The sequence below is a fragment of the Lampetra planeri genome, chromosome 52, assembly GCF_965212315.1.
Source record: "Lampetra planeri chromosome 52, kcLamPlan1.2.h2, whole genome shotgun sequence".
Lineage (NCBI taxonomy): Eukaryota > Metazoa > Chordata > Hyperoartia > Petromyzontiformes > Petromyzontidae > Lampetra > Lampetra planeri.
This window is the reverse complement of record NC_136158.1, coordinates 7779241-7804960: the sequence shown is the minus strand read 5'-3', so window position 1 is coordinate 7804960 and position 25720 is coordinate 7779241. Positions and strand designations below refer to the sequence as shown.

Sequence of the window (25720 nt, the reverse complement as noted above, 5' to 3'; positions counted from 1 at the left end):
GCACAGAGAGGCAGATTGTCTCTGTAGCGAGGCCTTAAATAGACAGAGGGGGGCGGAGGCAGAGAAAGTTGGAGGGGTTAGAGAAAAAATTTACATGTCAATGAATACGAAGCATGCCTGGTAAAGTACGCAAGCTTGAACATTAGGAGAGAGAGAGAAAGAACAAACTAAATTAAATAACTTAGCAAAATATCGAAATGTTACGTAATACAACACAGAGAGTCGGTCAACACACAATTAACGCATAGCCTGGTCGATTACGTATTTCAAAGATTGCTAAGTTAGAATTTAAGTGTGAAAATTCTAAAGAAAGACAAAATATAAGACAAGAGGAACGGAGACACACAGACAGAGCAGAACATAAGAACGACAAAAAACGAGTGGAGACAGAAAAAAGACACTAAATACACAGGTAGAGAGAGAAAACAAAAAACCCAGAGAGAGAGAAAAAGATAAACTTGGAACTTCCCCGTAGAAGTGGTTCAATCTTGAATTTGGAGCTTTCGTGACTGCAGGAATTACTCGTTGGTTCTTTCGGTAAAGTCACGTATAAAGATAAAATAATAAATTAAATAATAACATACGATGTTTCGATTGCAACACAAGCAATCGTCATCAGGTATAAAATGTTAACCAGAAAACTATAGACAGACATATAAGCAGACAGATATCACCAAGATACATAGAGAGAGAGAAACACAGGCACAGAGAGGGAGATTGTCTCTGTAGCGAGGCCTTAAATAGACAGAGGGGGGCGGAGGCAGAGAGATTTGGAGGGGTTAGAGAAAAAATTAACATGTCAATGAATACGAAGCACGCCTGGTAAAGTACGCAAGCTTGAACATTAGGAGAGAGGGAGAAAGAACACACTAAATTAAATAACTTAGCAAAATATCGAAATGTTACGTAATACAACACAGAGAGTCAGTCAACACACAATTAACGCATAGCCTGGTCGATTACATTTTTCAAAGATTGCTAAGTTAGAATTTAAGTGTGAAAATTCCAAAGAAAGACAAAACATAAGACAAGAGGAACGGAGACACACAGACAGAGCAGAACATAAGAACGACAATGAGAGGCTGATCGATGCCCGGGTGCGGTCAAGGAATGGATGGCTCCCTATTGCCGATGATCGAGTGATTTCTTTTCAATCAGAGTAGGAATTGGAGGCGCTGCTGCTGAACCTGGAGTGTGCCACTCGGAGCTGGGGCCTTACCATCAGCCCCACCAAAACTAAGCACCTGTCTGGGTATTTTGTGCCATCAGACACTCCACCCCCACAACTCCCAATTGGTGATGGGGTAGTTGTGGAGAGAGTAGAGAGTTTTCCATACCTGGGCAGTGTGCTCATGACCGGCTCCAGTATGACAGCAGAGGCCTTGCTCCGAATCAGTCGAGCAGCATTTTCTTTTCATCGGCTGCATAACACTGCGTGGAAGCTACCCGGTCTGTCGCTCAACACGAAGCTTCGGATATTCTTGGCCACAGTGAGGTCCCAGAAGCCTGGTCGACCAGCACGACGGTTCCAATTTGGAAGGGTAAAGGGGACGTGGCAGAATGCTCGAATTACAGGCCAATCCGGCTCCTGTGTCATGCGATGAAGATCTTTGAGCGAGTTTTGGACACAAGGATTAGAAACATCATCACCCTGTCACCCAACCAATGCGGCTTCGTCAAAGGATGTGGCACTACGGACGCCATATTCGCGGCGAGGCTCCTGCTGGAGAGGCACAGAGAGAAGAACCAAGCTGTGCACGTGTCGTTCCTCGACCTTGAAAAGGCATTTGACAGGGTCCCCCACGACCTCATCTGGCACTCGCTTCGATCCCATGGAGTCCCTGAAACCTACGTGCATTGGGTGCAACTCCTATACAAGAACGTCACCAGTGCAGTCAGGTGTGCAGTGGGCATATCACCGCCATTTCCCATCAGCGTTGGAGTGCACCAAGGATCGGCCCTGTCACCACTCCTGTTTATCCTGTGCATGGACACGATCACTGCCGACCTGCACACGCCCCTGCCATGGTCAATTCTCTACGCGGATGACGTCCTCCTCTCAGATGAAGAGAGAGGAGAAGTGGAAAGACAAACGCGCCTGTGGAAGGAACGTTTGGACGAAAACGGGATGAGGTTCAACATCAAAAAGACGGAGTATATGGAGTGTGGCCCCCAAACCGACGGCACCATCAGCATTGACGGAGAAGATCTGAAGAAAGTGACAGACTTTAAGTACCTGGGCTCCACCATCAGCTCAGATGGTAGCATCACGACTGATGTGAGGTCACGAGTCAATGCGGCATGGATGAAGTGGAGGCAAGTCACCGGAGTCCTCTGTGATCGGAAAATGCCGGATAGGCTGAAGGGAAAAATATACAAGACCATCGTCCGACCGGTGGCACTCTATGGATCCGAGTGCTGGCCAGCCACAACTGTACACGAACAAGCTCTCCACACCATGGAGATGAGGATGCTCAGATGGAGCCTCGGGCTCACTCGATGGGATCGTGTCAGGAACGAAGACGTTCGGAAGCGACTTGGTGTGGCCCCCATTGCGGACAAGATGCTTGAGGCAAGGCTTCGGTGGTACGGCCATGTGATGCGAAGTGAAGAGTCATCAGTGGCCAAGACTGCCTTGCGTATTGAGCCAGAGGGCCGCCGTCCACGCGGGCGTCCGAAGAAGCGATGGATGGACTGAATAAAGGAAGACATGAAGACGGTCAACGCATCCCCTGAAGATGCCCTGGACCGAGCCAAATGGAGAAGACAATGCCGAAAAGCGGACCCTGCGCCACAGCGGGAACAACGCTAAGAAGAAGGTCATGCCTTCCATTTTCTATGCTTGCGAAATGTGGACCTCCCTAAGATCTTCACCGGTTAAAAGCATTTAGGCTGGCCTGCCAACGACACATCCTGGGTTTAACCAGGCTGGTGTGAGGAGCTCACAAATCCTTGAAAGATCGGGACAAAGTCCCATCGGTGAGCTCCGCCAGGCAAGGCTGCGTTGGCTGGATCATCTAACCCAGGGGTCCCCAACCCCCGCGCCGTGGATCGGTATCGGTCCATGGCCCGGGCTGCACAGCAGGAGGTGAGCGGTGAGTCTGTGCGTGGCCCGCCCATTATTTTATTTACCACTTCCGTCCGCGCCTCTTTCCCGCACTGCGCACTTGCCTCAGTCACAGTTTTGGTAAGCCCACAAGCTAACCCTAGCCAAAATGAGTAAAAAATAAACGTCGCTGGAGAGCTTCTTTGAAAATGGGGAACGACCCAATGATGACCCCCCCCCCCTGGTCCGTGAAAAAATTGTCTTCCACGAAACCGGTCCCTGGTGCCAAAAAGGTTGGGGACCGCTGATCAGACCCACATGCTCAGCTTTTGTTCGCCCGAATAGAGAGGGCTAAACGGGCATGGCGCGGGCTAGTGAAGAGATGGACTCGTGTGATACAATAGGATGTGGAGCTGAGTGGATTTGCTGATGACTGGTTCCATCCATGTCAAGATCGGCCTCTGTGGAGGAGGCTCGTGAAGGACACTACTGGGCAGTTGGAGGCAGTCGCCCTCCAGCAACATTGAGGGCAGAGGAGTGACTCTCACAGCAACGTGCGGAGTGCCGGGCGGCTAAAACACAGAAGTTGGCACAGTAGGCGGCACAGGTGGTGCATCGGCCAGTCATTTCAGCACCTGGGTCTGTCCCGTGACCTGCCAGCGGGCTTTCGCCACTTTATGTGGTCTTAACGTGCACATAGCCTGGCAAAAGTGGCGTGGTTATGTCACCGCCGCATAGTGGCGAATGGAGTTTGTTTTTGTTGTTGGGGGGGGGTGGGTGCCAGGTAGTCCAATGGTTAGCATGGTGTGCTAACCAACCTAGCGACCCAAGTTCGATTCCCGCTCACAATCAACATTCGTGATGATCAGAATGGGTCCTGGGCTTCCCCTAGATCGACTCGATTCAGTACCTGGTGCAGTGTGTAAACATCGCCATGCTGGCCTTCATAGGCGCTGTTCTGCTCACTAACAGCACTTGCCCTAACAGCCTGTTTAAGGCTATAAGGGGATAATTATCTATGGTGTGTGCCTGTGCGTGCATGCATCTCCGCGTGCCCGCATCTGTGCATGCCTCTGTGTGTGTGCCTGCGTGTGTATGTGCATGCGAGTGCTCCTATGCGTGTGTGCATTTGTGGTGACTCAATGTCCCCCTTCCGATAATAAAACTAGAATCAGGACTGAAGGTAAGTTAAAATTAAACAGAATTTTTTTTTCTATTTATGTGACTTAATTTTATGTGTTTTACTATACAGTATTTTTTTACGGTGTTGCATACAAATGTTTAATATTTCTTATTTTGAGTTGTATCAAGGCTTCCCTTTTTTGTTGAACCGCAGCACATTTCAAAACATTGACGGTATGGGCATTTAAATACAGTACATTTTTGTGTTCCGACTTACGAATGGGTCTCAGGAACTAATGATGTTCGTAAGTCGATGACTACCCTATATATGTACAGTGAGGGAAAAAAAGTATTTGATCCCCTGCTAATTTTGTACGTTTGCCCACTTACAAATAAATGATCAGTCTATAATTTTAATGGTAAGTTTATTTGAACAGTGAGAGACAGAATAACAACAACATAATCCAGAAAAACGCATGTAAAAAATGTTATAAATTGATTTGCATTTTAATGAGGGAAATACGTATTTCACCCCCTCTCAATCAGAAAGATTTCTGGCTCCCAGGTGTCTTTTATACACTTAACGAGCTGAGATTAGGAGCACACTCTTAAAGGGAGTGCTCATAATCTCAGCTTGTTACCTGTATAAAAGACACCTGTTCACAGAAGCAATCAATCAATCAGATTCCAAACTCTCCACCATGGCCAAGACCAAAGAGCTCTCCAAGGATGTCAGGGACAAGATTGTAGACCTACACAAGGCTGGAATGGGCTCCAAGACCATCACCAAGCAGCTTGGTGAGAAGGTGACAACAGTTGGTGCGATTATTCGCAAATGGAAGAAACACAAAAGAACTGTCAATCTCCCTCGGCCTGGGGCTCCATGCAAGGCTTCACCTCGTGGAGTTGCAATGATCATGAGAACGGTGAGGAATCAGCCCAGAACTACACGGGAGGATCTTGTCAATGATCTCAAGGCAGCTGGGACCATAGTCACCAAGAAAACAGTTGGTAACACACTACGCCGTGAAGGACTGAAATCCTGCAGCGCCCGCTAGGTCCCCCAGCTCAAGAAAGCACATATACATGCCCGTCTGAAGTTTGCCAATGAACATCTGAATGATTCAGAGGACAACTGGATGAAAGTGTTTTGGTCAGGTGAGACCAAAATGGAGCTCTTTGGCATCAACTCAACTCGCTGTATTTAGAGGAGGAGGAATGCTGAATATGACCCCAAGAACACTATCCCCACCGTCAAACATGGAGGTGGAAACATTATGCTTTGGGGTGTTTTTCTGCTAAGGGGACAGGACAACTTCACCGCATCAAAGGGACGATTGACGGGGCCATGTACCGTCAAATCTTGAGTGAGAACCTCCTTCCCTCAGCCAGGGCATTGAAAATGGGTCGTGGATAGGTATTCCAGCATGACAATGACCCAAAACACACGGCCAAGGCAACAAAAGGAGTGGCTCAAGGAAAAGCACATTAAGGTCCTGGAGTGTGCCTAGCCAGTCTCCAGACCTTAATCCCATAGAAAATCTGTGGAGGGAGCTGAAGGTTCGAGTTGCCAAACGTCAGCCTCGAAACCTTAATGACTTGGAGAAGATCTGCAAAGAGGAGTGGGACAAAATCACTCCCGAGATGTGTGCAAACCTGGTGGCCAACTACAAGAAACGTCTGACCTCTGTGATTGCCAACAAGGGTTTTGCCACCAAGTACTAAGTCATGTTTTGCAGAGGGGTAAAATACTTATTTCCCCCATTAAAATGCAAATCAATTTATAACATTTTTGATATGCGTTTTTCTGGATTTTTTTGTTGTTATTCTGTCTGTCACTGTTCAAATAAACCTACCATTAAAATTATAGACTGATCATTTCTTTGTCAGTGGGCAAACGTACAAAATCAGCAGGGGATCAAATACTTTTTTCCCTCACTGTATGTTAAACTTTCATACCATACGTAGCCAACCGTGCAAATCGGAGGTGCGGGGGAAGGACAACAAACTAAACACAAAGCATTTCTAAAGAAATAAGGGTGTATGGTGAGTGTGGTGTGTATGGGGTTTATGATGTGGGTGGCTATGTGTGGTGTGCATGATGTGTGCCATGTATCTACACTGCAGTGTGATGCAATGAGCGGTGTTTGGCGCAGTGTGATGTGGTGAGTGCTTTTCAATACGGTGGCTATATGGTGTGCGTTGTGATGTGACATGGCGAACAGTGTTCATTGTGTTGCGGTATGGTGTGTGATGCGGTGTTCAGTGTGGTGTGATGCCGTTTGATGAGGGTTTACGTGGGAGGAAACTGGAGCACCTGGATAAAACCCACGCATGTGAGGGTTAAATACTATTCCCATACAGACGGAACAGGTAGAATCCACTTATTATCTCTTTTTCAGAAGTGACTGGCCACAAATGATAGCTCAACGAATTGGCTTATGTGTAAATTTATTGCAGCCAAATACTCTAAACGCTTGTTTATAAATTTGTGCGGTGAGCCACCAACCCTCGCCGCTGCCTCCACAGTGCTGGATCACAGGCAGCCACGTGCAGCACAGCCACCACTGCCTGGCTGGGCTATCTGATATCTCACACTTTGGGCTCATTGCCTAAAACGTCACATATTGCATACGTTTGAATTTGTTGTGCAGTGTGCATGGGGCTACCCGTATTGGAACATGGTTGAGCTTTGGTTATTCGTGTCTATGCACCACTTACAAGCGCAGTCTCGCAAACAAATTACAGTAGTCTCTTGATTTTCCGCGCTAATGATGGGGAGGATGGCCGTGGATAATACAAAATGGCAGATAATACAAAAATATTTATTTCCACAAATGTATTTGCGAAAAAACACTAATATAAGTGTAGTGACATAGAATCGGTCACTCAGCATAGCACTGGCTGCTGGCAGGGAAGGGGATCTACAGCTACAGCAGCCCTGACTGACAGCAGGTCACGTGATAGACCAGAGAGGGATGTAGGGGAAAGGTTACGGAAGGGGCACATCGAGAACCTGCTAGTAGGTTCCAGAAGGGGGGCGTGGCCGGGGCGGAGTCAGGTCACACCGACAGTATAAGAGGGGCCCTAGGGGAGGGGACCTCGGGGATGTCGTTTGGAGTGGGATCCCATCGTGCTGCTGGAGTCTTCGTCCGCCATCTTCGTCTTCACCATCTTCGTTTTCACCATCTTGGCGTCGCCAGTTAGGCAGTTTGCCAGCTGTCCTGACTGGGAACCGTAGTTACTAAAGTGTGAACTGTTAAGGCTGTGTTAATGAACAGAATGCCTCCTACTATTAGTGTCTATGAGTCAGTCACTATATAAGTATAAATTTTGTTTAGGTTAAGAAAATGTAGTTAATGAACAGTTTGATAAATTAAAACTCAGAAAATAAATTATCTGATAAACCACTCATCGATGAAGCACAACTGAAGATTTTGATTATTATTCTTTCAATTTATAACAAAAACTAACAATTGACCGATTAATACATAACACGTTCCTGGTCCCACGCAGAAGACTCGGCCCCACTAAGTGGACAGCAGCAGAGCCACGCCAATTAACATCAATCAAACTCTGCCCACTGTTGTAAAGATATGCAATTACAGTACTGTAGAGGAAATCGCGTAGATTTTGGATTAACCGGAGCATACTTTTTTTCGGTTTAAGCACGTGAGTTGTAATAAACATTTCTAAGCATAAAAATGTTTTACTTTTTAGATTATTAATTTGGGCTTAAGGGAAAATATATGAGTTATTAATTTATCCCAAAATCTAAGGTGCGTGGTTAATCCATGCTGTGGGCTTCCTGCTCCTGTTCCAGGCCAGGCTCAGGAACGAATGCTGTCTCACGTCTAGACATCGCGATGTAAATGCATATTGTATTGTGTGATGCAGCAACACAAGGTGACTCCAGCACCTGGCCTGTACAAGGGGCATTGGTCTACCAATAGGAAGCGATCACTACAGTTTAGCCTAGCGGCACCCCCAGTGGCAGCTGTCCCTGTGCGGCACAAAGGTGAATCCAGTACCTGGTCTGCAGAAGGGGCATTACTCTGCCAATAGGGAGCGATGATTACTATCTGCGTCACCCCAGGTGGCAACTGTGCCTCTGCCATAATTCCAGTACCTGCCCTGCAAACTGGGCAATAGTCTGCCAGTAGTGGAGGGCAATGAGTGCTGCTGTGTTGTGTAATTGCAGTCCTGTGTGATCTGCGGTGTGGTGTTTGGAATGTGTTGCAGGGATGCGGAGGCATCGAGGATGAACATATTTTCAGGTGGGTTGCGTATGTGGGGGAGCGGTGGCTGTGGTTTCACAGAAATTCGTTTTTATTATTAACCCTCTACTTGCATGGTTTGTTATATACAAAACGGAACAATTCTAAAAGTTGGTTATTGTGACTTAAGTCAAAGGACGGACTCCCGAGATGTGTTGAAAATGTTTTATATAATCTAACAACCAAGTTATTGCTGATGTCCATTATAGAATACATGTGGCTCTCCCTAGCCACCCCTATTTAGAATGTCAATGATCGTATAAATTATCCGGTGATGCTCATTTGTTGGCAGTAGTGCACAAGCATTATAATCGCAAGCATAACCACATAAACCCAAACGTAACCACATTATGGCTCCAACATTACCACATTACTCATAATAATGGTTTTTGGGTTAGATCGCGTTATTTATAAATGTGTCGTAACCCTCCACCACCCGACATGGCCAAACAGTAAAAAATGTGTCACGTTTACAAAGGACAAATAATTCACTACTTTACCCTACCGGTGTATTGAAGAGTGAATCAACATCATTTAAAATTTGAATACGACGTTTCCCTGGTAATTACATCCAGCTTCATAGGGCAATTTGCCAGGATGGTGAGGCTCTCCTCTTGCTTCCGGTCTTAAATAGAGCAGCAGGGTACCGTCATCATTTAATTCATTCAGGTGCAGGGATTTTAGGCGGAGAGGGGGAGGGTATTATAATTATATAATAGATTGGTAATCATTAAATTTCCTACGTGTTAAATTAACACATTACGACAACCGCAATATAACCACAAGCACTATTTACCACAAAACAAACTCAACACGCTCGTCAACATCACTGTGGCCTTACAGGAAAGGCTTCTGTAATTGTTGTTTCTGGCAATGGCCGTCATTCATAGCCACAGGTAGTGTTGAGCCAGTCACCACCAAATGCTCTGGAGTCCTCGATATACTAAGATGTTTTCTGCCAATTACTGAGTGTTTATCATCATACATGTGTGTGGAAACCGGAGCACCTGGAGAAAAGCCACACGTACTAGAGGGCAACACTATCCTGTCATACAGAAGGAACAGATGATTATCAATTCACGCTGCTATCCTGCCTTCTGGAAGAGCCAGGGTATGGCTCCTCGACACCCACCTCTGAGAAGGGAGTGTGGAATAGACAGAGTTGAAATGAGCAAGGATTATTAGACATTTTTCAGAAAGAGACTGTGATGGGAGGATTTCTAGCGTGGAGCAGTGTGGAGGAAGAAGCAGAAAGAGTAATAGTGTGATCTGCAGGGTGTTTAGTGAGTAGGTTGGTGGATGAGTGAGGGAGTGTTTGAGTGGGTGGGTAAGTGGATGGGTGAATAAGTGGGTGGGTTGGTGGATGAGTGAGTGAATGGGTGCGTGGGTGGGTGGGTGAATGAGCGAGTTGTTGTGACCTGCTGTCCAATGTTTGATCATTGTGGACGAAACAGTTGGTCTTTTTGGTTGTATGTAAACACTGTGTGCATATACTATTTAGTTGAATCTCAAACGCCCCACCCCTCTCGTTTAACTTGCAGTGGATGGGGACTTCCGTGGGGGGTACATCCTGTGCTTCCTAGACAACGGCCATGGCATGAGCCCGAGTAAGTGAACCGGCCATTCTTTGATCGCTTGCTGCTCCGACCGGGAGGCTGATGTACAACAGCGTTCGGTCTACCATTGTGATGGTATCAGTCGTGCTGAACCATTAATGGAGAGGACCTCGTGAAGGTTACCATCACCGTGGTGGTGCACGCTCAACAGAATTGGGCACGTCTCAAGGTCGCTGTGCTTATCACCTCCATTAAGTGGATGATAAAAAGCAGCCCCCACTCTTGAATGGGGAAGCCTTACAAACACACCACACCTCATCAATGTGTGTGCCTCCCACTCATTCGGAGGCGGTAGATAAGCCATGCACAACTGCACCCCAGAGGCCCTTGGCTGGCTGAAGAACTGTGACCTAAACCGTTGACAACTCCCTGTTCCCCGAAAATAAATCTGCTATTCTGAAGCAAACTACACGACAGAAGAGCAAGTGAATCGGCAGTGGTGCAGGGTTAGTGCGGGGCTGGGGGAATCCTTTCCTTAGCTGGGGCGAAATAAACAGCCAGAGTGAGTTCTGGTTCAAACGCTGGGTGATTATGTGGGACCACCTGTTTGCCAGTATCAACATTTTCAGTTTCATTTATTGAGAAATCATTACCCTTTCTGCCATAAATACGGGAGATGTTAAGATGTTCAAACACCAAATAGACAGATATTACAAGGTATCATGTCTGCATTAAACATACATACTTGTGGTAATGTATGCACTGTCCTTGAAACTGATTGGCTTACACCAGAGACAGCCATCTTCATGGCTTCGTATCACCAAGTATGCCAAAAGGTGAACGGTACAAGGACAATGCCACCGCCAAATAGACACCGATTGCAAGACATTGAGTCTTGCGCTCGTGAGCAGCCACTTAGTGTTGCGTCAGCGAATGAAAAAGTCCTGGGGCTCGCTATTCAGTAACCTGCGCTGACTGGCTTGATGAAGTATGGCACAACCTCCATGACCAACTGTTGGTGGGTGCTGCCACTGGTGATGATGACCACGATGCTGATGATGATGCTGATGTTGCTCCAGGCGATCTGGCAAACGTGATGAAGTTTGGAAAATCCACTAAGCGCACCACGGCCCACATCGGGCGCTATGGGAACGGACTCAAGTCGTGAGTTGTGTTGATGCTCGCCGGCGGTCAGCCGTCTCCCTGTTACTCTTCTATTGCTACTACTACCACTGGTTACTGCTCCCGTGAATTTAACTCACCGAGTCACTCCGTTCACTCACTCAGCTGCCTCCTAATAACTGCTATTGCTGCTACTGCCGTAGCTACTGCTCCTGTGGACTTCACTCATTGACTCCCCCTCAGCCAGTGTTAATTACTTGGTCTGTACCAGACACTGACGGTGTAATCTCATCCACTATCACCACACTGCAGGTCACAACAACACACTCCTCACTCACGCTTATGCACTCACTCACCCATCCACTTACTCACAACACCCACAAAGACCATTCCACACCCACTCACCCAATAACACACTTACCCACTCACTCACCACACTGCAAGTCATAACACACTCCTTGGCAAACTCACCCACCCACGAGACGAAGCCTTAACAGACTGTCGGAGCAAGTGCTGTTATCAAGTACCTTTGAAGGCCGGCACGGCACACAATAGGGTGTAAGGCCAGCACCACCCTCGGCCATCTTTGTCTCCCCAGTGGTGATGTTTACAGGCCAGGTCTTCATTTGAGGCTGAGTGGACCTAGGGCAGGCCCAGGACTGGTTCAGATAATTGTCACTGTTGTTGGCCGTGAGCAGGAATCGAACACGGGTTGCCAGGTTCATAGCACAGCTAGTGAACCGCTACACTACCGCTCACCGACACACATACCCACTCACACAATCATACACTCACCCACTCATTCACCGCACTGCAGGTCACAACTATCATTCAAACACTCACCCATTCACACACCCACCCTTGCACCCACCCACTCACTCAACCACTTGCCCACTCATTCACTCACCATACTGCAGGTGACAACACTTCTGCTTGTTTTCCCATATCCTTACAGTCTTTACTCAATGCAAGAAATGTGTTACACTCTTACCAACTATGCCTTCTACAGTGCTGTTTGTTACTGGCCGCTTGACATGTTGGGCCTTTGGATTGTCGTGCAGAGAGTAAGAGGGAACGCTACTAAATGACCTGGGCCTGACCTTTGTTGGATAGATGATGGCGGTATCGTAGTGATGATATAATGATCGAAGTGTTGTGGTAATCGTGATTAAGATTGTGATGATAATGGTGGTGGTAGCTGTGGTGATGGTGGTGGTGGTAGTGGTGATGATGATAGTGTTGGTAATTGGTGGTGGTGATGTTGGTGCTGGTGAAAGTGTGGTGGGTAATTGTCAGGCGTAATACGCCGTCACCGCTACTGGAAATATGTATCTCCAGTCAGGGCCCAACAGGGGGCAATAGCGGGTCCGGCCTGTACCAAGTAGGACTGGAGGGTCAGGCAAACTGGAGGGCGGTTTGGAACAGGAGGTGGACACCCCAGGCCCCCAGTGGGGGCTGGGGGATTACGCAAAAATCTAGGTCCCTCCAGAAGGATCCAGAGAGTGGGCATGGCCAGGTACTGAGTAACCCTGGGAGCCCCATAAAAGCCGGACGGACCCCACAGCAGCTCCGGCAGTCGGCGTCAAGCCGAAGACCGAAGAGCTCGCTGAAGACTAGGAACCTGAAGATCCCGGGACCCAACGTCCTTATCAGGGCCGGGTCTGAGTGGGCCAGTGGCCGAGACCTGAGTACCTTGGCTGGGTCGAGTCAGCCTCCCCCTAGGTCCCGTTAGCCGGAGGGCTAAGATTAGGTGGTCCCAGTGACTAGGGCACGTTAGCCCGGAGGCTATACCTCCACAGGTCGTCGGGTAGAAAGGGCCATTACCCCTTCGTGTCAGGGACCCCGTGTGTTCACATTATTGTTAAATAAATACGTGTTGCCTCCTAAGAAGACTCCGTCTCCAAACAACCCACTACAAAAGTGGTGGTAGCAGTAGTGGTGATCATGTGGCATCATCGTCACTCTTGATGATGTTTGTCCACTCTGTCATCGCTAACCGAATAACAAACTCACTTTGGTGACAAATATTTAGCGTCGTGAGCAAACAAACTTACTCGCCCGTCGTTCCGCCTCCACCACGCCCCGTGTCTGTCACCCTCCCTCCACCATGGGGGGCGGGGTGGGTGCCTCTCCTAGGGGAACGATGCGGATCGGGAGGGACATGATCATTCTCACGAAGCAGGCGGCCACCATGAGCTGTCTCCTCCTGTCCCGCGCCTTCCACGAGGAGGAGAAGATTGAAGAGGTGAGACTGACCATGACGATATGTAAGAGAACCAAGCCGAGCCGGCACGGGTGCACAAGTTGATTTTTCCACTGGGCCTGTTTGCTAAAGCCAGTCTGTGCCGAAACTAGAAACATCTGATCCTAGATTGGGGCCAAGCAGGGCCATGGGTCGTGCATAACAATGTGTCGTGCATTGCATGTGACATTGGCGGCACGGCACGGCTTCTGCAGTGGAAAAGAGGTATTGGTCCGTGTTGGGGCCCAGAGTGGGGTTCATAATGGCCGTGTTGGGCTGCTAAGCCAGTGACACCGAGACCCTCTGTCTCAATAGGATAATAATGCCTGCGTCAGGGTAAGCCGGCTGCGGTTGTTATTGTTGCCTCTGTAGTTGATGTTGTTCCGCCAGGTCATAATTCCACTCCCATCGTGGAGGAACAACGACATGGAGGTCATCTTCTCAAACGCGCAGAGATATCAAACGGAGATGGACATTATCTTCAGGTGACATTTAGTCCATGGGCCGTGAGCAGAAATCCCAAATGATCAATGTCACCTGTTGTGGCATGTCTTTACTGGTTTCAATTTCTCTGTGTGGCCAACATCGGTGGGTTATGTGATAACCACTTGAAATTAGTGCAGATATCGGATACTGGTGGTACCTGGATGTATGTTAAATTGATTTACGGTGATTCGTTATGTACGTTGTAAAGTAACACCTTTTTTGGTGTATGTCTCCTTTGTTTCTTTATGATAAATATTCTTTCATTTAGTTTTTATTCAAAATAGGATTTTCTTTGGGTGGGAATTTTGTTGTTAACAACCTTATAGTAAATTCACATTATGTCGTTTAACCGCGAGTGCATTTTATACGCTTTCCGGCCATTTGCATTGCTGCCATGCTTCGCTCGTTGTTTATAATCCGCGTTCATATTACCGTACTGTTCCACCACCACGAGAGTGTGGAAGATTTGGGGGAGGTGCTGCATGTTGAAGCTCCACCCACTCGTAGTGCCCCTCCCCTCAACCACTCAGTCACCCTTCCACCCCTCGCCACCTTACCTACTACCCCTCCCTCACCCTCCTAATCACCCCTCAACTCCTCACGTGACAATGTGCACCACGGTTTCTGGTTAGTAAATTAGAGCGTACAGTATTTGTTTTTAATCACCTGGCTCATTATTCTCCATATTTAGGCATTGAAATATCTTAGTTGTGTTAATAAGCATTATTTTAGTAGGCTTTGGGTTGGAAGTTATTTTTATAGGTTACTAGCAGAAGTACCCGGCGTTGCCCGGGTGAAAAATATATTTCTTAAACAGGACCCTGCGGGGTGGGCTGGTAGGAACGAACAATTGAATGGCTATAATAAAATGAAATGGCAAAAAATGGCCACCAATAAGTGGATGCCCCGTGGTCCCGCCCTCCACCCGCGTAACCCCGCCCCGGCCACCTGTGGCCCCGCCCCATCTCGGTGTCCCCACCCCCAGCTCGTTGCCCCGCCCCTTACCGCCGTAACCCCGCCCCAACCCCGCGTAGCCCCACCCTCCACCTCGTGCCCACGCCCCCTGCCGCCGTTGCCCCGCCCAGCCCCGCGTAGCCCCGCCCCCTGCCGCTGTAGCCCCGCCCAATACACCCCTAGTGGGGGAGAGATTCCCAGGCCTGGCTCTAGGCTGGAGAGCCGCCGACGAGGGGGGGGTAGGGAGTTGTTTTTAATGTAAAAGCTTTCAATTTAAATGTTTCTATTAAAAAACATCAGGGAATGTAACATTGTTAAACATTAACTCCCTTTCACACACGCGGGAGAACGATACGAAGGGAGAGTTTGAGGCCTAGGTCTAGGCTTTAGGCCTAGATGTAGGCTTTAGGCTGCCGTGAGTTAATTTTTAATTTAACTGTTTTTATTATTTATGTAAAAGCTTTAAATTTAAATGTTTCTATTTAAAAGCATCAGGGAATGTAACATTGTTAAAGATTAACTCCCTTGCACACACGCGGGGGAACGATACGAAGGGAGAGTTTGAGGCGTTGTTCGAGGCTTTAGGCCTAGCTGTAGGCTTTAGGCCGCTGTGAGTTAAATTTTAATTTACAAGTTTTAATTAAAAGCTATCTCAGGGAATTATAACGGAATGTTACAATTGTTTAGCCAGGAAAGCCTCATTAATTGAAATGTTTTAATTAAAAGTTATCTGAGGGAATTATAAGGGAATGTTACACTTGTTTAGCCAGGAAAGCGTCACTGAGTAAAGGTTTTTGTAGGGTCATACCAAGTGTTTGCAGTAGGGGGCGATGTTGCTACACGGACGGACGGACAAACGGACGGACGATATAATCTATTGTAGGCTGGTCCACTTCGTTCCTACCAATATAACCTTACATATATACACAGATACTAAAGTATTGTCAAAGCCCGGTGGGCTTTGACAATACTCACCACTCACGCTCACCACTCACCCTCACCACTCACCCTCTCCCTCATCACTCACGCTTACCACTCACCCTCACCACCACCACTCACCCTCACCGCTCACCACTCACCCTCTCCCTCTCCACTCACCCTCACCACTCACCCTCACTAATCACCCTCACCACTCACCCTCACCACTCGACCTCACCCTCACTACTCACCACTCATCCTCACCAATCACTACTGACCAATCACCACTCACCCTCACCACTCTCCACTAACTCTCACTACTCACTACTCACCATCACCACTCACCCTAACTACTAACCACTCTCACCACTCACCCTCACCACTCACCCTCACCACTCACAACTCACCCTCACCACTCACGCTCACCACTCACCCTCACTACTCACCACTCACGCTCACCCTCACCACTCAGTAATCACCACTCACAACCGCCACTCACCCTCACCACTCACTCTCACCACTCACCCTCACAACAACCACTCACTCTCACCGCTCACCACTCACCCTCACCAATCACCCTCACCACTCACCATCAACCTCACCAATCACCACTCACCCTCACTGCTCACCCTCACCACTCACCCTCACCACTCACGCTCACCACTCACGCTCACCCTCACCACTCACCCCGCACTAATCACTCACAACCGAGGGAGAGTGGTGAGGGTGAGTAGTGAGTGTGAGTAGTGAGGGTGAGTTGGGAGGGTGATTGGTGAGCGAGAGTGGTGAGGGTGAGTGGTGAGGGTGAGTGGTGAGCGAGAGTGGTGAGTGGTGAGGGTGAATGGTGAGTAGTGAGGAAGAGTGGTGAGGGTGAGTGGTGAGTGGTGAGGGTGAGCAGTGAGGGTGAGTGGTGATTGGTGAGGGTGAGTGGTGAGTGAGAGGGGTGAGTGGTGAGGAAGAGTGGTGAGGAAGAGTGGTGAGTAGTGAGGATGATTGGTGAGGGTGAATGGTGAGGGTGAGTGGTGAGGGTGAGTGGTGAGGGTCAGTGGTGAGTGTGAGTGGTGAGGGATAGGGGTGAGTGGTGAGGGCGAGTGGCGGTTGTGAGTGGTGATTAGTGAGTGGTGAGGGTGAGCGTGAGTGGTGAGGGCGAGTGGTGAGGGATGAGGGGTGAGCAGTGAGGGTGAGTGGTGATTGGTGATTGGTGAGGGCGAGTGGCGGTTGTGAGTGGTGATTAGTGAGGGGTGAGTGGTGAGGGTGAGTGGTGAGGATGATTGGTGAGGGTGAGTGGTGAGCGTGAGTGGTGAGGGAGAGGGGTGAGTGGTGAGGGTGAGTGGTGAGGGTCAGTGGTGAGAAAGAGTGGTGAGGGAGAGGGGTGAGTGGTTAGGGTGATTGGTGAGGGAGAGGGGTGAGTGGTTAGGGTGAGTGGTGAGCGTGAGTGGTGAGGGTGAGTGGTGGTGGTGAGGGTGAGTGGTGAGGATGATTGGTGAGGGAGAGTGGTGAGGGTGAGTGGTGAGTGGTGACGGAGAGGGGTGAGTGGTGAGGGTGAGTGGTGAACGAGAGAGGTGATTGGTGAGAGTGAGTGGTGAGGGTGAGTGGTGATTAGTGAGGATGATTGTTGAGGGTGAGTGGTGAGGGTGAGTGGTGAGCGTGAGTGGTTAGGGAGAGGGGTGAGTGGTGATGGTGAGTGGTGAGGGAGAGGGGTGAGTGGTGAGGGTGAGTGGTGAGGGTGAGTGGTGAGGGTGAGTGGTGAGCGTGAGTGGTGATGGAGAGGGGTGAGTGGTGAGGGAGAGGGGTGAATGGTGAGGGTGAGTTGTGAGGGAGAGGGGTGAGTGGTGAGGGTGAGTGGTGAGCGTGAGTGGTGAGGGAGAGGGGTGAGTGGTGAGGGAGAGGGGTGAGTGGTGAGGGTGAATGGTGAGCGTAAATGATGAGGGAGAAGGGTGAGTGGTGAGGGTGAGTGGTGAGCGTGAGTGGTGAGGGAGAGGGGTGAGTGGTTAGGGTGATTGGTGAGGGAGAGGGGTGAGTGGTTAGGGTGAGTGGTGAGGGAGAAGGGTGAGTGGTGAGGGTGATTGATGAGCGGTGAGGGTGATTGGTGAGGGTGAGTGGTGAGGGTGAGTGGTGACGGAGAGGGGTGAGTGGTGAGGGTGAGTGGTGAGCGTGAGTGGTGAGAGTGAGTGGTGAGTGGTGAGGGTGAGTAGTGAGTAGTGAGGATGATTGGTGAGGGTGAGTGGCGAGCGTGAGTGGTGAGGGAGAGGGGTGATTGGTTAGGGTGATTGGTGAGGGAGAGGGGTGAGTGGTTAGGGTGAGTGGTGAGGGAGAAGGGTGAGGGGTGAGTGGTGAGGGTGAGTGGTGGTGGTGAGTGGTGAGGATGAGTGGTGAGGATGATTGGTGAGGGTGATTGGTGAGGGTGAGTGGTGAGGGTGAGTGGTGAGGGTGAGTGGTGAGGGTGAGTGGTGACGGAGAGTGGTGACGGAGAGTGGTGACGGACAGTGGTGACGGAGAGTGGTGACGGAGAGTGGTGACGGAGAGTGGTGACGGAGAGTGGTGACGGAGAGTGGTGACGGAGAGTGGTGACGGAGAGTGGTGACGGAGAGTGGTGACGGAGAGTGGTGACGGAGAGTGGTGACGGAGAGTGGTGACGGAGAGTGGTGACGGAGAGTGGTGACGGAGAGTGGTGACGGAGAGTGGTGACGGAGAGTGGTGACGGAGAGTGGTGACGGAGAGTGGTGACGGAGAGTGGTGACGGAGAGTGGTGACGGAGAGTGGTGAGGGTGAGTGGTGAGGGTGAGTGGTGAAGGAGAGAGGTGAGTGGTGAGCGTGAGTGGTGAGAGTGAGTGGTGAGTAGTGAGGATGATTGGTGAGGGTGAGTAGTGAGGGTGAGCGTGAGTGGTTAGGGAGAGGGGTGAGGGAGAGGGGTGAGTGGTGAGGGTGAGGGTGAGTGGTGAGGAAGAGGGGTGAGTGGTGAGGGTGAGTGGTGAGGAAGAGGGGGGAGTGGTGAGGGTGAGTGGTGAGCGTGAGTGGTGAGGGAGAGGGGTGAGTGGTGAGGGAGAGGGGTGAGTGGTGAGGGTGAATGGTGAGCGTAAATGATGAGGGAGAAGGGTGAGTGGTGAGGGTGAGTGGTGAGTGGTGAGGGTGAGTGCTGAGCGTGAGTGGTGAGGGTGAGTGGTGAGGGTGAGTGGTGATGGAGAGGGATGAGTGGTGAGAAAGAGTGGTGAGAAAGAGTGGTGGTGGTGAGTGGTGAGGGAGAGGGGTGAGTGGTGAGGGTGAATGGTGAGCGTAAATGATGAGGGAGAAAGGTGAGTGGTGAGGGTGAGTGGTGAGGGTGAGTGGTGAGGGTGAGTGGTGAGGGTGAGTGGTGAGGGTGAGTAGTGAGTAGTGAGGGTGAGTGGTGAGTGGTGAGGGAGAGGGGTGAGTGGTTAGGGTGAGTGGTGAGGGAGAGGGGTGAGTGGTGAGGGTGAGTGGTGAGCGTGAGTGGTGAGGGAGAGGGGTGAGTGGTTAGGGTGATTGGTGAGGGAGAGGGGTGAGTGGTTAGGGTGAGTGGTGAGGGAGAGGGGTGAGTGGTGAGGGTGAGTGGTGAGCGTGAGTGGTGATGGAGAGGGGTGAGTGGTGAGGTGGAGGGGTGAATGGTGAGGGTGAGTGGCGAGGGAGAGGGGTGAGGTTGAGTGGTGAGCGTGAGTGGTGAGGGAGAGGGGTGAGGGTGAGTGGTGAGCGAGAGGGGTGAGTGGTGAGGGTGAATGGTGAGCGTAAATGATGAGGGAGAAAGGTGAGTGGTGAGGGTGAGTGGTGAGTGGTGAGCGTGAGTGGTGAGGGAGAGGGGTGAGTGGTTAGGGTGATTGGTGAGGGAGAGGGGTGAGTGGTTAGGGTGAGTGGTGAGGGAGAAGGGTGATTGGTGAGGGTGAGTGGTGAGGGTGAGTGGTGACGGAGAGGGGTGAGTGGTGAGGGTGAGTGGTGAGTAAGAGTGGTGAGAAAGAGTGGTGGTGGTGAGTGGTGAGGGAGAGGGGTGAGTGATGAGGGTGAGTGGTGACGGAGAGGGGTGAGTGGTGAGGGTGAGTGGTGAGCGTGAGTGGTGAGGGCGAGTGGTGAGGGTGAGTAGTGAGTAGTAAGGATGATTGGTGAGGGTGAGTGGTGAGCGTGAGTGGTGAGGGGTGAGTGGTTAGGGTGATTGGTGAGGGAGAGGGGTGAGTGGTTAGGGTGAGTGGTGATGGAGAAGGGTGAGTGGTGAGCATGAGTGGTGAGGGTGAGTGGTGGTGGTGAGGGTGAGTGGTGAGGATGATTGGTGAGGGTGATTGGTGAGGGAAAGTGGTGAGGGTGATTGGTGAGGGTGAGTGGTGAGAGTGAGTGGTGACGGAGAGTGGTGAGGGTGAGTGGTGAAGGAGAGAGGTGAGTGGTGAGCGTGAGTGGTGAGAGTGAGTGGTGAGCGTGAGTGGTGAGTGGTGAGGATGATTGGTGAGGGTGAGCGTGAGTGGTTAGGGAGAGGGGTGAGTGGTGATGGTGAGTGGTGAGGGAGAGGGGGGAGTGGTGAGGGTGAGTGGTGAGGGTGAGTGGTGAGGGAGAGGGGTGAGGGTGAGTGGTGAGGGAGAGGGGTGAGGGTGAATGGTGAGCGTAAATGATGAGGGAGAAGGGTGAGTGGTGAGGGTGAGTGGTGAGGGTGAGTGCTGAGCATGAGTGATGAGGGTGAGTGGTGAGGGTGAGTGGTGAGGGTGAGTGGTGGTGGTGAGGGTGAGTGGTGAGGATGATTGGTGAGGGTAATTGGTGAGGGTGATTGGTGAGGGAGAGTGGTGAGGGTGAGTGGTGACGGAGAGGGGTGAGTGGTGAGGGTGAGTGGTGAGGGTGAGTGGTGACGGAGAGGGGTGAGTGGTGAGGGTGAGTGGTGAACGAGAGAGGTGATTGGTGAGAGTGAGTGGTGAGTGGTGAGGGTGAGTGGTGAGTAGTGAGGATGATTGGTGAGGGGGGAGTGGTGAGGGTGAGTGGTAAGCGTGAGTGGTTAGGGAGAGGGGTGAGTGGTGATGGTGAGTGGTGAGGGAGAGGGGTGAGTGGTGAGGGTGAGTGGTGAGGGTGAGTGGTGAGGGTGAGTAGTGAGGGTGAGTGGTGAGGGAGAGGGGGTGAGTGGTTAGGGTGATTGGTGAGGGAGAGGGGTGAGTGGTTAGGGTGAGTGGTGAGGGGTGAGGGTGAGTGGTGAGCGTGAGTGGTGATGGAGAGGGGTGAGTGGTGAGGTGGAGGGGTGAATGGTGAGGGTGAGTGGTGAGGGAGAGGGGTGAGGGTGAGTGGTGAGCGTGAGTGGTGAGGGAGAGGGGTGAGGGTGAGTGGTGAGCGAGAGGGGTGAGTGGCGAGGGTGAATGGTGAGCGTAAATGATGAGGGAGAAGGGTGAGTGGTGAGGGTGAGTGGTGAGCGTGAGTGGTGAGGGAGAGGGGTGAGTGGTTAGGGTGATTGGTGAGGGAGAGGGGTGAGTGGTTAGGGTGAGTGGTGAGGGAGAAGGGTGAGTGGTGAGGGTGATTGATGAGCGGTGAGGGTGATTGGTGAGGGTGAGTGGTGAGGGTGAGTGTTGACGGAGAGGGGTGATTGGTGAGGGTGAGTGGTGAGTAAGAGTGGTGAGAAAGAGTGGTGGTGGTGAGTGGTGAGGGAGAGGGGTTAGTGATGAGGGTGAGTGGTGACGGAGAGGGGTGAGTGGTGAGTGGTGAGGGTGAGTGGTGAGCGTGAGTGGTGAGCGTGAGTGGTGAGAGTGAGTGGTGAGGGCGAGTGGTGAGTGGTTAGGGTGATTGGTGAGGGAGAGTGGTGAGTGGTTAAGGTGAGTGGTGAGGGAGAAGGGTGAGGGGTGAGTGGTGAGCATGAGTGGTGAGAGTGAGTGGTGGTGGTGAGGGTGAGTGGTGAGGATGATTGGTGAGGGTGATTGGTGAGGGAAAGTGGTGAGGGTGAGTGGTGACGGAGAGTGGTGAGGGTGAGTGGTGAAGGAGAGAGGTGAGTGGTGAGCGTGAGTGGTGAGGGAGAGGGGTGAGTGGTTAGGGTGATTGGTGAGGGAGAGGGGTGAGTGGTTAAGGTGAGTGGTGAGGGAGAAGGGTGAGGGGTGAGTGGTGAGCATGAGTGGTGAGAGTGAGTGGTGGTGGTGAGGGTGAGTGGTGAGGATGATTGGTGAGGGTGATTGGTGAGGGAAAGTGGTGAGGGTGAGTGGTGACGGAGAGTGGTGAGGGTGAGTGGTGAAGGAGAGAGGTGAGTGGTGAGCGTGAGTGGTGAGGGAGAGGGGTGAGTGGTTAGGGTGATTGGTGAGGGAGAGGGGTGAGTGGTTAAGGTGAGTGGTGAGGGAGAAGGGTGAGGGGTGAGTGGTGAGCATGAGTGGTGAGGGTGAGTGGTGGTGGTGAGGGTGAGTGGTGAGGGTGATTGGTGAGGGAAAGTGGTGAGGGTGATTGGTGAGGGAGAGGGGTGAGTGGTGAGGGTGAGTGGTGACGGAGAGTGGTGAGGGTGAGTGGTGAAGGAGAGAGGTGAGTGGTGAGCGTGAGTGGTGAGAGTGAGTGGTGAGTAGTGAGGATGATTGGTGAGGGTGAGCGTGAGTGGTTAGGGAGAGGGGTGAGTGGTGATGGTGAGTGGTGAGGGAGAGGGGTGAGTGGTGAGGGTGAATGGTGAGGGTGAGTGGTGAGGATGATTGGTGAGGGAAAGTGGTGAGGGTGATTGGTGAGGGTGATTGGTGAGGGAGAGGGGTGAGTGGTGAGGGAGAGGGGTGAGTGGTGAGGGTGAATGGTGAGGGAGAGGGGTGAGTGGTGAGGGTGAGTGGTGAGGGAGAGGGGTGAGGGTGAATGGTGAGCGTAAATAATGAGGGAGAAGGGTGAGTGGTGAGGGTGAGTGGTGAGGGTGAGTGCTGAGCGTGAGTGGTGAGGGTGAGTGGTGAGGGTGAGTGGTGAGGGTGAGTGGTGAGGATGATTGGTGAGGGTAATTGGTGAGGGAGAGTGGTGAGGGTGATTGGTGAGGGAGAGTGGTGAGGGTGAGTGGTGAGGGTGAGTGGTGACGGAGAGGGGTGAGTGGTGAGAGTGAGTGGTGAATGAGAGAGGTGATTGGTGAGAGTGAGTGGTGAGGGTGAGTGGTGAGTAGTGAGGATGATTGGTGAGGGTGAGTGGTGAGGGTGAGTGGTTAGGTAGAGGGGTGAGTGGTGATGGTGAGTGGTGAGGGTAAGTGGTGAGCGTGAGTGGTGAGGGTGAGTGGTGAGCGTGAGTGGTGAGAGACAGTGGTGAGTGGTGAGGGTGAGTGGTGAGTAGTGAGGATGATTGGTGAGGGTGAGTGGTGAGGGTGAGTGGTTAGTGAGAGGGGTGAGTGGTGATGGTGAGTGGTGAGGGTGAATGGTGAGCGTAAAGGGTGAGTGGTGAGGGTGAGTGGTGAGGGTGAGTTGTGAGCGTGAGTGGTGAGGGTGAGTGGTGGTGGTGAGGGTGAGTGGTGAGGATGATTGGTGAGGATGATTGGTGAAGGTGATTGGTGACAGAAAGAGGTGAGTGGTGAGCGGGAGTGGTGAGAGACAGTGGTGAGGGTGAGTGGTGAGTAGTGAGGATGATTGGTGAGGGTGAGTGGTGAGGGTGAGTGGTTAGGGAGAGGGGTGAGTGGTGATGGTGAGTGGTGAGGGTGAGTGGTGAGCGTGAGTGGTGAGAGACAGTGGTGAGTGGTGAGGGTAAGTGGTGAGTAGTGAGGATGATTGGTGAGGGTGAGTGGTGAGGGTGAGTGGTTAGGGAGAGGGGTGAGTGGTGATGGTGAGTGGTGAGGGTGAGTGGTGAGCGTGAGTGGTGAGGGAGAGGGGTGAGTGGTTAGGGTGAGGGAGAAGGGTGAGGGGTGAGTGGTGAGCGTGAGTGGTGAGGGTGAGTGGTGGTGGTTAGGGTGAGTGGTGAGGATGATTGGTGAGGGTGATTGGTGAGGGTGATTGGTGAGGAAGAGTGGTGAGGGTGATTGGTGAGTGTGAGTGGTGAGGGTGAGGAGAGTGGTGAGGGTGAGTGGTGAAGGAGAGAGGTGAGTGGTGAGGGTGAGCGGTGAGTAGTGAGGATGATTAGTGAGGGTGAGTGGTGAGGGTGAGCGTGAGTGGTTAGGGAGAGGGGTGAGTGGTGATGGTGAGTGGTGAGGGAGAGGGGTGAGTGGTGAGGGTGAGTGGTGAGCGTGAGTGGTGAGGGAGAGGGGTGAGTGGTTAGGGTGAGGGAGAAGGGTGAGGGGTGAGTGGTGAGCGTGAGTGGTGAGGGTGAGTGGTGGTGGTTAGGGTGAGTGGTGAGGATGATTGGTGAGGGTGATTGGTGAGGGTGATTGGTGAGGAAGAGTGGTGAGGGTGATTGGTGAGTGTGAGTGGTGAGGGTGAGGAGAGTGGTGAGGGTGAGTGGTGAAGGAGAGAGGTGAGTGGTGAGGGTGAGCGGTGAGTAGTGAGGATGATTAGTGAGGGTGAGTGGTGAGGGTGAGCGTGAGTGGTTAGGGAGAGGGGTGAGTGGTGATGGTGAGTGGTGAGGGAGAGGGGTGAGTGGTGAGGGTGAGTGGTGAGCGTGAGTGGTGAGGGAGAGGGGTGAGGGAGAGGGGTGAGTGGTGAGGGAGAGGGGTGAGTGGTGAGGGAGAGGGGTGAGTGGTGAGCGTGAGTGGTAAGGGAGAGGGGTGAGGGTGAGGGAGAGGGGTGAGTGGTGAGGGTGAATGGTGAGCGTAAATGATGAGGGAGAAGGGTGAGTGGTGAGTGGTGAGGGTGACTGGTGAGCGTGAGTGGTGAGGGTGAGTGGTGAGTAGTGAGGGAGAGGGGTGAGTGGTGAGGTTGAGTGGTGAGCGTGAGTGGTGAGAGTGAGTGGTGTGTGGTGAGGGTGAGTGATGAGGGTGAGTGGTGAGTTGTGAGGATGATTGGTGAGGGTGAGTGGTGAGGGTGAGCGTGAGTGGTTAGGGAGAGGGGTGAGTGGTGATGGAGAGTGGTGAGGGAGAGGGGTGAGTGGTGAGGGTGAGTGGTGAGCGTGACTGTGAGTGGTGAGCGTGAGTGGTGAGGGAGAGGGGTGAGTGGTGAGGGAGAGGGGTGAGTGGTGAGGGAGAGGGGTGAGTGGTGAGGGTGAGTGTTGAGGGAGAGGGGTGAGTGGTGAGCGTGAGAGGTGAGGGAGAGGTGTGAGGGTGAGTGGTGAGGGAGAGTGGTGAGGGTGAATGGTGAGCGTAACTGATGAGGGAGAAGGGTGAGGGGTGAGTGGTGGTGGTGAGGGTGAGTGGTGAGCGTGATTGGTGAGGGTGATTGGTGAGGGAGAGTGGTGAGGGTGAGTGGTGAGGGTGAGGGTGAGTGGTGAGGGTGAGTGGTGACGGAGAGTGGTGAGGATGAGTGGTGAAGGAGAGAGGTGAGTGGTGAGCGTGAGTGGTGAGAGTCAGTGGTGAGTGGTGAGGGTGAGCGGTGAGTAGTGAGGATGATTAGTGAGGGTGAGTGGTGAGGGTGAGCGTGAGTGGTTAGGGAGAGGGGTGAGTGGTGATGGTCAGTGGTGAGGGAGAGGGGTGAGTGGTGAGGGTGAGTGGTGAGGGTGAGTGGTGAGGGTGAGTGGTGAGGGTGAGTGGTGAGCGTGATTGGTGAGGGAGAGGGGTGAGTGGTGAGGGAGAGGGGTGAGTGGTGAGGGAGAGGGGTGAGTGGTGAGAGAGAGGGGTGAGTGGTGAGGGAGAGGGGTGAGTGGTGAGCGTGAGTGGTGAGAGAGAGGGGTGAGAGAGAGGGGTGAGTGGTGAGGGTGAGTGGTGAGAGAGAGGGGTGAGTGGTGAGGGTGAGTGGTGAGAGAGAGGGGTGAGTGGTGAGCGTGAGTGGTGAGGGAGAGGGGTGAGGGTGAGTGGTGAGGGAGAGGGGTGAGTGGTGAGGGTGAATGGTGAGCGTAAATGATGAGGGAGAAGGGTGAGGGGTGAGTGGTGAGCGTGAGTGGTGAGAGGGGTGAGTGGTGAGTGGTGAGGTTGAGTGGTGAGCGTGAGTGGTGAGAGTGAGTGGTGAGTGGTGAGGGTGAGTGATGAGGGTGAGTGGTGAGTAGTGAGGATGATTGGTGAGGGTGAGAAAGAGTG

The 25720-nt window shown here is 51.9% G+C and overlaps 1 protein-coding gene across 4 annotated transcripts in view; it reads left to right on the top strand.

Moving 5' to 3' along the window:
- The window catches only part of LOC144734721 (ATPase MORC2-like), a 110225-nt gene that overhangs the window by 16968 nt on the left and 67537 nt on the right, over positions 1-25720 (top strand). For all 4 annotated transcript variants that reach the window (XM_078617052.1, XM_078617051.1, XM_078617049.1 and 1 more), the window contains exons 3-7: positions 8411-8445; positions 9987-10052; positions 11081-11165; positions 13260-13368; positions 13756-13850. In XM_078617052.1, the coding sequence (XP_078473178.1) occupies positions 8411-8445; positions 9987-10052; positions 11081-11165; positions 13260-13368; positions 13756-13850 (390 nt within the window). The remainder of the gene's footprint in view (positions 1-8410; positions 8446-9986; positions 10053-11080; positions 11166-13259; positions 13369-13755; positions 13851-25720) is intronic.